The sequence below is a fragment of the Lepisma saccharinum genome, chromosome 10 (assembly GCF_977018435.1).
Source record: "Lepisma saccharinum chromosome 10, izLepSacc3.1, whole genome shotgun sequence".
Classification (NCBI taxonomy): domain Eukaryota; kingdom Metazoa; phylum Arthropoda; class Insecta; order Zygentoma; family Lepismatidae; genus Lepisma; species Lepisma saccharinum.
In genome coordinates, this window is record NC_139238.1 from 34,528,492 (window position 1) to 34,543,625 (window position 15,134).

Consider the following 15,134-nt stretch of genomic DNA (forward strand, 5'->3'; position numbering starts at 1 on the left):
TGAAATACATGTTATTCCACAGAACATGTTGAGATGCACATCATGAAAGCCTTCCCGCATTGCCTTGAATAGTGCATCCAAACAGGAGGAGGACATTTAGAGGACGTTACTTTCAAGGTGCACTATGTCTGTATTGTCCATATTGTATGAAATACCTATGTGTACAATTTTGTTTCATAATCATATAAAGTAACTACAGGCACTCACAGTCTTTCTGTTGTTATTTGAAGTTGGTAGATACTATATGTGCCACCCTGTATAAACCCTAGATGAGCTAAAAATTATCCAAAGGGAGGGGATGCAGCATTCACACAAGGGAATTCCCAACCCCTCCAAACACCACCTTACCAATACCTAATAAGGACTATGAAAAAGACAACCTAAAATTAACAATAAAAAAAATAGGTATGCACAAGTTCTATATGCTTGTACGAGGCACATGTAAAAAAAAAAAAAGGGTCGATAATGTCTTACTTGGGACTGGCAACACTGACGAAGCTGCACATGCATGGAAGCATGCTTAGTATTCTGTGCCTACAACAGAGGTATATTTCTCAGTGTGGAGGTGTGTACGTGCGAGTAGCAGGAAGTTGAAATGGCTGCTGTAATAGAAAATCCCGCCAAATGAAAGGTTAGGTGGGTGATTAGATTTCTCAATGCAAAAGGACTGAGTGCAGCTGACATTCATCGGGAATTGTGTGCCATTTACGGACCAAGAGTAATGAGTGAAGGAAAAGTAAGACAATGGTGTCGTGCTTTTCGGTAAGAACGTTTAAATGTTCATGATGTCGAGCTGAGGGGCAGACCTAGTGTTCAGATGGACGACCTTGTGCAACGTGTTGATGAGAAAGTGTGATACAACATTGCACAGAATTGTAACGGACAATCTGGGTTATTGCAAACTGTGTGCGAGGTGGGTGCCAAAAATATTGACAAACACTCACAAAGATGAAAGAATGAAATCAGCACGTGATTTTCTGGCCCGCTGGGGGAAGGATGGGGATGACTTGTTTTCTCACATAGTGACTGGAGACGGAACCTGCATAATGTACATCACAGGTGAGTCAAAGCAGCAATCCATGCAATGGTGCCACTCCGGTTCACCAAAACCGGAGAAATTCAAGCAAACACCATCACATCGCAAAATCATGGCAACCGTGTTTTGGGACCAAAAAGGGTGTAATCCTCGTGAAATTCGTGGAACGGGGATGAACCATCACAGCAGATGTGTATTGCCAAACACAGTCTAATCTGTAACTTGAAATTCAAAACCGGCGAAGAGGAATGTTACGGTTTGGAATTCTGCTTATTCATGACAACGCCCACCCACACACAGCTGACCATACTGTTGCGACAATTCAAAAATTCCGATGGCAACATTTTAATCACCCACCATACAGTCCCGATCTTGCCCCAATTGATTACTTTCTGTTCTTTCATCTCAAAAAGTGGATTGCTTCGCAACGTTTCAATGATAGTGAACTTCTCAAGACATCAGTTCTCGACTGGCTGAGATCCCAGGCAGCAGATTTGTATGCAAAGAGTCTACATAAACTTGTTTCACAGTCACAAAAATGCTTGGAGCATCATGGTGACTATGTACAAAAATAGCCAAGGTAGCACTTTTATAGCATCAAAATAAAAATTTTCTAGCTTGATTTTATTGTCTGTAATAACCAATCGGCCCTTTTTATTTTGACATGCCCCTCGTATGTTACATGCCACACATAGATGTACAGCATCTACACACGGTATTATTCAATAAGACAAAACATGCTCATGGTGGACATTTTTTCTCAAATGTTAAATACTGAGTACATACGATGCAACAGATTTTGATGCGTGCATTTTAACTGAATATACTGACTCAAACAAATCTGATTAACCCTTTGGGGCATATGTAAATGTCATAGCAGCTAATTATTTTCCAGCCTACTTTAAAAAACAAAAAGTTTGTTATTTTTTTTTTTTTTTTTTTTTTTTTGCAAATATAATATATTATGTCTGCATTACTGCTTTTAAATAATCTGGTTGAAAGTATGTTCTAACATTAATCTGGTCATTAAGATAGCCTGTATTTTAATAAATTTTAGGGATATAAAAACATTTTTTTGTATAAACTTATCGACACTACCCAGAGTTTGAGAGAAAAAAACAAACCCAGGGAGAGGTAGAGAGGGGCACAGATAGAAAAAAAGAGTCCATAAATGTTCATCACCTAAAACAAATTCAATTAAAACAGAAAAAAAATGGGAATTGTTTACAATTCTGCAATGCCACAGTTATGCATCAATGTCTTAATCTAAACTAAAGAATGTATTACGTAGAAATTTTTCAGCGAAAAAATGCAATCTCGACCAGTACTCGAACCCAGGTCTCTGGCATACCGTGCCATTGCTCTACCACTGTCGTGAAAAATCAGGCTAGGCAAGCTGGCTTGGTAGCTCAGTGGTAGAGCAATGACACTGTATGCCAGAGATCCTGGTTCGAGTCCTGGTTGAGCCTGAATTTTTCAGTACATCTCCTGTGTGTGCCCAATCTTCAATAAAGAATGTATATCTGTAATTTCCATGGTCTGTTCACACTATAGGCTAAGCATAGATAAACTTTCTCAACACAGAATGGAATAATCTGACCCTTTCAGTATCTTTACACACTAACAATGCATAATCACCTGCACAGCGTTGGAAGGGTAGTATCCTCCACCCATGAGGAGGAGTCCACCTACAGCCGTGATTCCAGAGATAGCATTAGTGACGGACATCAATGGTGAATGCAATGCTGGCGTTACTCCCCACACAGTGTGGTAGCCAACAATTCCTGCCAGACCAAAGGTGGTCATCATTGTTGTAAATGCTGCATTTGGAGAACCAACTCCGAGAGCCATTAAAGTACCCAATCCTAGAAGAAAAATACAAGTTTTATTTACGTTATTCTAAATCAGTATCATTTTAGCACAGGCTAAAGAAATCACGGCATTGGAAAGTTTTCATGTCAGTGGCATTTATGTGGAAATAATTAAGGTCCCTTACCCTAACACTCATAAATCACTCACTATATTTTAAACTTTAGTATAACACAGGGGTTCCCAAACTTTCTTCTTTCACAACACCTTTAGTGTTCCAAGATTTTTCAGAATGTAAGGCCTATCTAACACTTGCAAAGCCCAGTCAATGTGGCTAGGTTGCTTGTCTTAGATTAAAGTTAAAAAATAAACACACATTTCAAATTCAGAAACATTTTATAGGTAAAAAGTACTAAATATTTTGAATAATTGTCATTTCAGTGAAAATATTGGAACATTTTGCGGTGCCCCTGTAAGCCAGCCACAGCATGCCAGGGCACCATGGTGCACACTTTGGGAACCACTGGTATAACATGTAGCCCTAGTGATGCTCTTGAAATCCTACAACTTTTCCTGAGCTTCAAAAATGTAGTATACACCATGTTTTGGACATGTTAGAAATAAACAAAAAGATGAAATTAACCATTTTCAACTTTTAAGAGTAACAGACAACTAGTGACTGAGAAATATGAGGGTATGCTGAAAAGTAATGCCTATTTTTCTGTTACGGTGTAAATGCCTTTTGAATTTTGAGCAACCATACATTGTACTCACCAGACTTTCTAGCTTCTAAATTGCATTTTTCAAACTTCTATCGTCAGGGAGTGCAGAACAATAGCGAGGAAAATGGCAGTATGTAATCATACTATATTGGTGTGTCTGAACCAGCATGCAGTGTAGAAAATGTGCCCCATTTGACATTCATGCGAGAATGAAGGCTCTTTATGGGGATGAATGTGTAGACATCAGTACTGTATAATGTTGGACTGTTCGTGTTCGTTATGAAAACCCAAGAGCCGAGGACTTCCCAATGTGTGTGACAAAGAACGGACCGGAAAGCCGTGTACTGCAACTGATGAAGGTAATTGGAATTGTCTCAAACTCATTAGGGAGAACCATTGCATAACTCAGGCTGAGCTTGGATTCAAGTGTGGCATGTCATGAGAGTGAAGGCGATAATCACAGATCTGGGATACCGGAAACTTTTTGCATGATGGATCCCTTGGAAGCTCACTCCTGACATGAAATAGAAGAGACTGGATATTAGCCAACAGTTGCTTCAGTGCTACGAACTTGAAGGTGATGAGTTCCAAAGCTTAAGGTACACTTGAGAGATCACTTTGATTCTGAGGTGAGGCTGTAGCTCAGTCATAAAGATCAAAAATTCTACAGTGACGGCATTAAGAAACTGGTCTCTCGGTGGCAGATGTGTGTTGTCGCCAGGGCAATTATGTGGAAAAGTAATTGTGTAGATAAGGACAATAAAGTTCTAGAAAGTTACCTGCATGGTTTGTATTTAAAAAAATTCAACCATTTCCAATAAAAAAAATGAGGCATTACTCTTCTGCATGCCCTCGTACTTAGTGAGTACGTGAATGAAAATAAACATTTCAAACGACACATATACAGTAGACCTAGATGAAAAACTTAAAATGCAGAAAAATTAAATCTGGGAAAATTGATATTTTCTTCTGTTGGAAGCATTAAGAATCTGGGAACATAAAATGTAGGTTCCACTGTATAAGGTATCGAAAAATGAAGAATAGAACTTCATATCACTGTAAACAAAGAACTATTATGATACAGAAAAAGGAACTCTTATTCCTGAAAAACACGCCAGTCTCTAAAAACTAAGTTCCTCATGTGCATTCTGCTCTCCTCATGGCTTCAAGTATGATCAAATTATCATTATTATTATTCCACTTCCAAGTGGAAGGTCTGTCATTACTCTTAACCTTTAGAACAAATAGTGCACAAACTTTTTTCTTTTTGCACAATCTAAGCGAATGTGGGTCACATTACATTACAAATAATTCATCAAAATAAAGCACATTTTTTGTAAGTACTAAAGTGTCCCCCCCCCCAAAAAAAAAACAACTCATGTAGGTGAGATGGCTCTTTGAACCTTTTCACCCACACCCTCGTTTCTGTAGGTGTCTGCTGTACACTGCTCTGAGAACAAATACTGCAATGTTATTCAAAATTTTGAGTCCATTAAAAATAACACACACATTGCTTCCCCTTTAGTGGTAAACAACGTTGCAAACAAACTTTCACAGTTACCAGATATTTTTTCTGATAATGGAGAAGTCTTATATAAATTTTAGTTTTCTTTTTGCAGAGGCAAATTACCTAGAGCATGTTGCAAATGTGTCATTAAACTATTAAACTAATTGTGGCAACCCACAATTACTTAAGTCCTGTCATGAAACTTGTGGAGTTCCTTATGACATTTCACAGTATGCATGAATTTCATTATCGCAAAAAATGCACCAAGTGAAACCAGATTTCTTCAATGAAAAATGTCTGCTACTTGCACACAATGCATGTGAATGATAGCTTCAACTGCGCAAGTTCAAAAAATAAAATATAATTTGAACAGAAAACTATATGAAGCAACATGCACATGATAAGTGTCCTAAACTGTCCTTGAAAATGTGATTTAGATGAGTAAAAACATGTGCAGCACAGTCTATTTCTGACAGAAGCTACGATCTCATGCTGCACACCATGTGGAAATTTTCTGCCCTGACTGTTTCACCTAGTGTGTTCCAGCACAAGGTTCACACAGCCAGCTATTTTTGTTCAATTCATGCATTTCATTATGACAAGGATAAAACCAGCTCTCAACAAACCTCCCGTGTAGACCATAGCATCCTTCAGAGTATTAGCGAAGTAGTTAGGTTCAGGTGGAGCCACTTTCTCTGCAGGTTTGGATGCTGCTTGAGGTGGTGGCTGCGCTGCAACGGGAGGAGGAGGTGGGGGCCACAGCAGTTTACCATTCTGCAGTATAATGCTTCCTCTCACAACCTCATCCTCCAGGTTGATGTTGAAGTGATCCTTCTCACCTGGAAGTTATGAAAGTAAGTGCCATTTGTTTATCTTTCTGCAGAAATAAATTTCAAATAATAAAACTATACAATATTGTAATTTCTTAAATGTTCACATAACCACAGATGCTAATCATTAGAGGTAACAGTTTTTCACTTATGTGTGGCTTATGAGAGTCTTATTGAAAAGGCCGTTTTGTGTGCATTGCTAGATCCATACTGTGCGCCAATAAAATCACACAAAAAAAGTAAGCAAGTTAAAAGCGGAAAGAAAAAGGCTAAAAGGATATAAGGCACTTCATTAAAAACAAACAGTTGTCAGCTGTCAAACGTTAACAATGCATGTCACAGCCTACTACATGCAGCACTGGCTTTTACATTGTCAACATCAGTTTTAGGAAGAACATCACAAGCTACACATAAGTAAAAACTGTATTTTACCTCTAATAATATATAATATTGCATTACACATAGCAATGTAAATGATGTACTTTTTCTGGTTAACAATGTTATTACATTACGAGGGATTAGCATATTGTAGGTTAGTCGCGTGTTACTCACAAATCCAAAATATAAAAAAGGAAAGTTAAAAATTGCACTTACGTATGTGAGTATATTGTTCCTCCTGTAGAACGACGTTTCAGAGATTGACTATCTCCTTCTTCAGGTTCATAAAAAAACTAGGTACTCGACATAGTACTGCGTCAAAAATGTAATATGAGGATTGTGGTTGAGGGTTGGTTTGGATACATTTAAAATATTATGTTTTTTCTATTAGAAGTACGTAAAAAGCATGTCGTTCCCTAAGAAAACTTGTACAATAGACCTATTCACAGGTAAAAAGTTAAAAATCTAAAAAACCTGCTTGAAAAACAAAGCAACTTGCAGGTTCGGCCATTCCTACCCAACTGTGCATCCAAATCCACATGAAGGTCAATTCTCCACGAGTGTTTCCCCTCCCCTTAATTTTCTCATTTCCCCTTATTACGTCACAAATCCAAAGTAAATTCACGTTCCTCCTGTGCAGCTTGCATAACTTCCGGAGTGACATGGAAACCGATATTGGGTTCAATCTTCCAGGCTTTGTCCCATTTTTTGAGGAAATTGATCCACCCTTCTTCCAAATTTCCTTCGTCCCTATTAAGATTATTCTTCCCCCCCTACAAATATTCGCTGTTTCATACACGTTTCTTCCTAACTTCCTCCTTTCTTTTCTAATTATCTCTTTTTTTGCGATTCTATGCCCACTTTCCAAAATGTGTTCTGAGAGACCCGTTTTGGGAACTTTTTCCCTTATATCCTTTTCATGCTCGCTCCATCTTTTACCCATATTTCGACCCGTCTGTCCTACATAAGTGCAATTTTTAACTTTCCTTTTTTATATACGAGGGATTATCGGAAAAAAAAGTTTCCTGCAACCTTTTTGGTTGGTAATATGTTGTGGTTTTACAGGCATCATCCCTCTTTTGTTGTCTGAAGCACAACCTTTCCTTGCAAAGGGTGCTGTTTTTTGAAAACTGGAATAGTTGAGAAGTGTGTGCCTGGCTGGCATGGAAAACAGGAGTGTTGTAATCATGGACAAAGGATGAAGTGTAAGCTGTTGTTCACTACAAATGGGTGGAACTTCCGGTACGTCCTGTGATGGACAATTAAATGAAATGAAAATGTCTGTTTTATGAACAGGGTTTCTTGAAACTTGTGAAGCAGTATGACAAGTGCCTGAACGTCACTGGGGACTATGTTGAAAAACAGTGTAATAATGCATCCTTCCGCACATGTCATGTTCCATCTCCGGAATAACACACTCTGCAGATGGCAGACTAGGGAAACTTTTTTCTGACTATCCCTCGTATATTATAAAAGAATCAGAACTGCTAGTCATTTAAATCACATGTGAACCTATGAATATTTTTATGCAAAATTATGGTTGAATATTATGGTATAGTTGAAATGGTTTGTTAATACAGAGTCATTAAGAAGTCCAACTACACATGACAACTCAGCTATCAGTGCATGCTTAAAAACACTAAAGTTGCTGACCAAGGCAGTTTATTAAGATTTAAAAACACTTTACATTTAACGTTTCTACCCTCTATCAGGGTCTTCCTCAGACTAAGAACTAAACTAAAGAACAGATTTTTTTAGTTAGTTCGTCTGAGGAAGACCCTGATAGAGGGTAGAAACATTAAATGTAAAGTGTTTTAAATCTTAATAAACTGCTTTGGTCAGCAACTTTAGTGTTTTTAATATGAAACCAGTGAAAAACTCAATATGCTGACCAAGGCAGAACATTTATTTTATTTTAAAACAAACTAAACTTAACATTTCAACCTTGTAGCAAGGTCTTCTTCGGACTCTGGACCCAGTACAAATGAAACAATGTACAAAACAGGAAGTATATATACACAAAATCACCCCCCTTCAGACACAAGATTATTAGAAAGTTGTTTTCTCTTTAGAACATTCCAGCAAGTGGCCTTCCCTTGTCAACTGTACTTTCACCTGACAGCGATTTGGATAAACATTTCCTTTCATCTGGAAAGTGATTGGACTCTTTATCTCATGCTCTTTTTCTTTCTTTCTTCATTCCTCTTCCTTCTTCTCTCCTCTTTCGCTTTTGTTCTTTCCACTCTTTCTAACACCTTCTTTCATTCTTTGTTTATTTTCAGTCCCCCATTTCAGTTCATTGTGTCTACTTCTCCTTTCTTCTCTATTTCGTTGGCTTCCTTCCATTTTCTTACTAGTTCTCTCTTCTCCCTTCCTATCTGCTTAGCCTCATCCCACTATGTCATGTGATGTTTCTTTTGTGTGTTTAAATATCACATTTTTCTGTCTTTTAAGTCATACATCATCCCTATGTTGTTTCAACCTGTATTTTATCCTCTTTTTTGTTTCTCCTTTGTACACACTCTGACATTATTTACACTTCACTTCGTAGATAATCCCTTCCTCTTCTCTGTTCTCCTTTTTCCTCTTTGCATTCTTCGCTATTCTTAAGGTGCTTCGCTCTCCCTTCCTGTAACTTTTAATGCCCGCTTTCCTAAGCACTTTGCATATCTTTTCTGTGGTCTTCCCCATACTCTTTATTCCAAACCTTCTCTCCTCTTTCTTTCTCTTCCAATTCTCCCCTGCCCGTTTTCTTACTTCTTCTGTTTATGTCCAGTCTATCCTGCTTCTCATAGCCATTCTTTTCCAGCTGTTTCCATAGGCTATTTATTTTGCCTTCTTTTTCACATTCTTTCATGCATATTTTCTTGATTCTATCCTCCATATTCTTTATAAAATTTATTTTTGTCACCTCACTTATATCACTTCTTTTATGGCAGATACCCCTGCTGCACACTTCTTCTGATGCCAAGCGGTTTCAATTTCTTGTCCTCTCTTCCTTTTCATCAATATATCTAGGCAGCTTATCTTTTCTTCTTTTATTTCGAGTTCCAACAATATCCCTCTTTCTTTATCTTGTATTTCTTTGGCAAATATGTCAAGCTGCCTCTTTGTTCCCTTCCATATGCCAAAACCATCATCCACATATCTGCAAAACAGAATTATTTTGTCACCTCCTTTTTCGACCACTTTCTTTCCCATTCATTCATAACCAATTTAGGCAATGCTGGGCTTAGGCTAGAGCCTATATTCAGTCCTTCGCTCATTATCATTATTTTATCCCCCATTTTACTGTAACAGTTATTCCAAATGGTTTCCAGCACCTTCACTACCCTTTCACTATTCCATTCTCTTTTTAACAATGTCCAAAACGAGTCCCCTCTTGATGCTTGAGAACATACTTTTTTATGTCTAAGCTAAACATTGTCGTCTTCATCTCATTCAACTTAAGTCCTTTTATGAGGTCCACCACTTGTTCACTGTTTCTCACTGCTCTGCTTTCTTGCTGTATTACTAACACTTCAATAACTTTCTTTCATTTCTTTTCCAAGGGTTCCAAAATATTGTTTCTGCAGTCCATTACTGGTCTCAACTTTATCTCCTCTTTGTGTATCTTTGGAAAACCTTTCAATCTAGGTAGTCTTCCTGTCTCCTTTATGCATTTCTTGAATCCTCTCCTCCTACAGTCTTGTATGACCCTTTCACCTATAGTTTTTTCTTCTGTTCCACAAATCTCCTCATATCCGTTCTCTTTTAGGTCTTCATACTTCTTCTCATACCATTCTCTTTCCATCACCACAATGGCTCCTCATTTATCTGCCTGCTCTACCACTACATCATTTCTTGTCTTGAATTTCTTCATGCCTTCCCTTTCTTTTTGGCTCAAATTATCTACTTTTCCATTTCTTTCTTCAGTATGGCTGCTGTTCTCCTTCTAATCTTGTCTCTTTCTGGTTCTTCTTTTATATGGAGCACTGCTTCTTCAATGTCATATATAACTTCTTCATAGTCTACATTTCTCTCATTAACATTGAAACCTCTTCATAGTTTTAAAAAAGCTTCCTCTTCTTTTGATAGATCTACAATCCCTATTACCACAACTTAGTTTATGTTTTAAAATAAAATCAATTTTCTGCCTTGGTCAGCATATTGAGTTTTTCATATAATGGAAACAAGGTTTATTGGTGTTATAAATGAAAATAGTGTGTTTGTATTTTCAAATTAGAATGCACAGTTAAGACTGTACAATGATATGAGCCTGAAGGAGAATGGAAAATAAAAAGTTGCCACATCATTCATACTTAAAGTATACATTTCATTCACATGTTCACACTTTTAACTTTACCTCTAATTATTGTCATCTATTCTTAAATTTACCTAGTACAGTACCCTTTAAGGATGAACAATTTCCTACAACTTTCCCCTCTTTCCATTTTCACTACCTGCACTGAGTTGCATGGTGTCAGACCTTTGAATCATCATGTATATTAACATTTATAAATATTCTGCACAACTTTAAACTGTTACAATACTTGGTACCAGCAAGAATCAGAGTATTGACATCAGTAGAGGTTTAAAGTAGTCCCACACTGCAGCTGTGTGGTGTAAGACAAGCTATAGGCTCCAGCTAAGGGACGAGGGCAGGTTCGAGTCTCCTGAAGGAAAGGGTAACAACCTTTCCTGAGATTTCGGCCTGTGTATGGGACCAGTGGCAAAGCACCATCATGAGGAAACTGGGTAGTTACAATTGAGTAACGTAACCCAATCATGAAAACCTACAACGACGACTGCGGGTTCGTCTCACCCGAGGCCGGCAGTTAGTAGGTAAGCACTGGCCCTCATGGGCTGTTACGCTACGCTTTACTATTGGTTCGAAGTAGTATCCATTCAATGTTGGAACAAAGGAAATGTTGCTTGGCTGGTCCTGAGGAAAATGAATATCAGAATTTATATTACTTACCGATAGATAGAAGGAACTTAGAGATGTTATTTGCATACAAAGTGGAACTCTGAGTTGGCAGTCGACTGGGCAAATCTGTGAGTCCAACGTGAATAATGTCCTTGTACGTATAGACTTCTCCTGGGCGAGTCGTTTCCACATTTCCACCAGTTTCTGCAGCAAGATCAACAATAACACTGCCAGGTTTCATAGACTCAACATGCTCCTGCATTAAATATAAAGTATGACTTTTTAATATTAGGCACACACAAGTGTTTTACTTTGTGAAATATGGCTCTTATGACAACTACCACAGTACTAAGGTTGCTCTCAAAAATAATTATAGGAAATATGTATGTACATATTTTCTGATTGTAAGGTAACTATTCTAGTATAGAATAAACTGGCTATATATTGTTCCACATTGGCATTTATAAGTGCATGTTTATACAGAGGTTATTCAGGTGAATAATGAATTTGCAGTATTTAACACTAAAAGATATGATACATGGAGAAAATACTATTTGTGAATGGGCTACCAAGCAGATTTTAATTAGGTGATATGTGGTCAGCACAAGTACCACCAGTGCTGTATTCTCACTTTCGAGACCGGAGTCCATTAATATTGCTATCAAATAGCTCCAAGTGTCATTATGATGCTGGGTGAACACCAAATTTTTAAACTCTAATCAGGGATGAAACCAGGAACACTTGCACAAAAGGTGCCAGTGCTCATCATTTGACTATGCTTAATTTAAATAGTTAATATTGCTATATTCATCAAAGAAATTAAATTTACTTCTATTAAGCAGGCCGTACAACTGAGAACATATATACATAGAAAAATACATTTCTGCATTCTATTCAATTTAAACTCTGCTTAGATACACCAGTCAATGAGGCTGTGCATCTGCACTGAACTGGATTACTGGATAGACATGGGTAGATGCAACAAGTATGTAAAATAAAATAAAAATTACAAAAAAACTAACTTTGAATATTTCTGTCTCAGTTGTCATTCATTATGTTGCTCTACCCTTTCCCATCCAGGAATCACACTGACTCACCCAGCATTTTAAATGAGACAATATATACTTTATGAATTGAATCTTCAAAATTGCCTTGTTTCCAACACAAAATAATGCTGGATTTTAGATTGATCCAATTTTTAGTTTCTTCACCTTGGTCCTTTGAAACATGTTAAATCAATGCCCAATGCATTGACATGCTTTATAAATAAATAAAAACCACTAATGACAAAGGTGTCAATACAAATATGTTGGTGGGCCTCCCTGATGGCATAGTGGTAATGTCATCTCCTTGTAATAAAGGGGTCCTGGGTTCAATACTGGGTGGAGGCATGTAGTGGTTTGGATCCTACTTGAAACCATAGGCCAAGTCACAATTAGCCTATCTGTGCATAAAGGTGGACTTAAGACAAAACTCAAACTGCACTTTCCAGATTTCACCTGGGTGCACCAAAGCTTCCACCAGGTTAAACCATGATGTCATCAATTTACACCAGCCTCAAGAGCTGGTGAATCAAAATGGTATCGTCTGCACTGAAGCTACTTCTGATTCGTGACATGCGTTCTGTAGGCAATAGTACGGAATGTCACGCCAATTTTGTTGCACGTAGGGCAAATAAACTGGATGCATGCATCAACTGTTGACATCTTAAATACTACTTCTCCTTCACTTGCACGCAAAGTGAAATAAAGTATGTCAAAACTATGCATCCATCTTCTGCTGCAACATGCAGAAATGCATCCATTTGCAAGATTCGATATCATTACAAAAGAATACCACCTAAATTTGTACTGCACATGTAAAATAAGATGTCTAAGTGAAAATATATGATTTTCATGAAATGTCTTGTGTGATTTAGTCGCTGATGGTGAATTCTTCTTGATAAACGCAGATATGCATGCAAAGTCCGAATCTAACATTCACTTGTTTCAGTATGAAGTTTTCCGAATTTCACCAAATTTGACGTCATTTTTGGTGTACCAGTCTGATGCACATTGATGAATTCTAGAAAGCACGGAAACAAAGATGTTGGCTAAAATTACAAAAAAAAAATAAAAAAAAAATACAAATCTGGCCTGAAAGTAAACTTTTATGTGCCACAAGATGCAGATGATTCCGAAAAAGAAGATACCGCCTGATGGTTGAAGCCGTTTTCATTTTTTCTGTTTCTTTTTGTATCTTTATGGTTCGCTCTATTTCTCTCTATCTTCCCTTTCATTTGAGGTCATTTCGAGGTAACTGCTAATCTAGTTTAACCTTACTACAAAACATTCTTTATTCCCATCACTGAAGAACGACTGATTTTGGTCCAAAAATTCAGAGAATAAAACTAAGTACATGTTAGGATTATATCCGTTTTTAATCTGAAATTAATAATTAAATAATATTAAGGAAGCAAATACTGACCTTAGTTATTAGAATAGGAGCTTTCTTGCCAGGAATTAAGGCAGTAGTAATAATAACATCCACTTCTTTCGCTTGCTTTGCAAAAAGGGCAATTTCTGCATCGTGGAACTCCTTGGACATCTCCTTTGCGTACCCACCAACTCCTTCACCTTCTTCCTTCAAACAAAAAACATTGTTCAAGAAGTTTTACTACAAATACAACTCCAGAACAAAGAATTAATTGAAGTGTAATTCCAGGAAACATTTTGAAATTTCAAAGCTAAAAATGTTATTACGTTATTTATAACTGTGCAGACACCACTCTCTACTGATACTAGGACTGAGTTGATGCCGATATATTGGTTAATGCCAATGGTTTCAGAAAAGAAAAGTATTGCTTCAAATTTAATCAGATATCTGTCCATACTTTTTCAGTCCAGATGTCGCATGTAGTGCAGATTAGCCTTCTGTGCATAAATTGTGAACCAACTCAATCAATCAATGTTTACCATACATTTCCGTCCAATGAGAAGTTACTAAAAATTGGGAGAGTAAATCTATTGAAAGTAAAAAATTTCAGGTTGCTAACATTTTTTTACTATAACATTATGAACGTGATTTAAAATCCAAATTACTAGGAATTACACCAAAGAAGAAGACCAAAGAAAGGCACCATTCCTACATTGAAAATGGTGATAACAGTGTTCACATATGGATGGCCAAATCCGAATTTCTTTCTACGGAGTATGTTATCGTAAAATGAGAAAGACGAAACTTTGTTAATAATTTTCTACCTGAATAATGGAAAAATTGTTAAACATCTCTCTCTGAAATTCGGATTGCATCCGAAATCCAGTCAGTAAAATTTACATTTCATTTAAAACTTTCTGGAATTCTGATATTTTGGGCCATCCGTAGTGTTAAGGTAAGATATGTGAGGAAAAAAGTTCTCATTTGAACCGCAGGATCCAAAAAATTAAAAGGAGAATTACTATGATAGAAATACAATGGATCCAGAGTTGCTCTTTTTCTAGTGCTTTCCAGCACTAACCGTGGATAAATTTATGGTTTTGCTTACTTATAATTTTTTCTGTGTACCATTACATTCATATATTCTATGTAAGTTGCATTGTGATGCTCTTCAATATGTTTTGTTCCTAAAAACAAGAGCGTTGAATGCTTTACAGTACTGGAAGTAGCAGACACTCTGAGAAGTTTTATCTTGATGACGTCACAGAATCCCTGCCATGGTTGTAAACATGGGGGGGGGGGTGAAAAAAAAGGTATCTTATGACCAGACCTTCAAGAGTGGTGGAATCTAGCAGTCGAAGGACCTAGGATTCACATTTTCTGCGATGACCTGGGCCGCATGATACCATTGCACTAAACAGGAAACATAGCAGGGTGGTTGGGCATGAGGGATAGAACTGGGCTCTCATTTTGATGCGCTAAACTTAGCAAATCTCTTGCGTATTTCTAGCTGTTTCATGGTGACACT

The 15,134-nt window shown here is 37.3% G+C and overlaps 1 protein-coding gene across 1 annotated transcript in view; it reads right to left on the minus strand.

Annotated features, from left to right (window-relative positions):
- The window catches only part of LOC145993861 (NAD(P) transhydrogenase, mitochondrial-like), a 79,248-nt gene that overhangs the window by 45,807 nt on the left and 18,307 nt on the right, over positions 1-15,134 (minus strand). The window contains exons 7-10 of the mRNA XM_083129723.1: positions 13,658-13,813; positions 11,243-11,447; positions 5,701-5,913; positions 2,675-2,901 (exon numbers count right to left, since the gene is read on the minus strand). Coding sequence (XP_082985849.1) covers positions 2,675-2,901; positions 5,701-5,913; positions 11,243-11,447; positions 13,658-13,813 — 801 coding nt within the window. The remainder of the gene's footprint in view (positions 1-2,674; positions 2,902-5,700; positions 5,914-11,242; positions 11,448-13,657; positions 13,814-15,134) is intronic.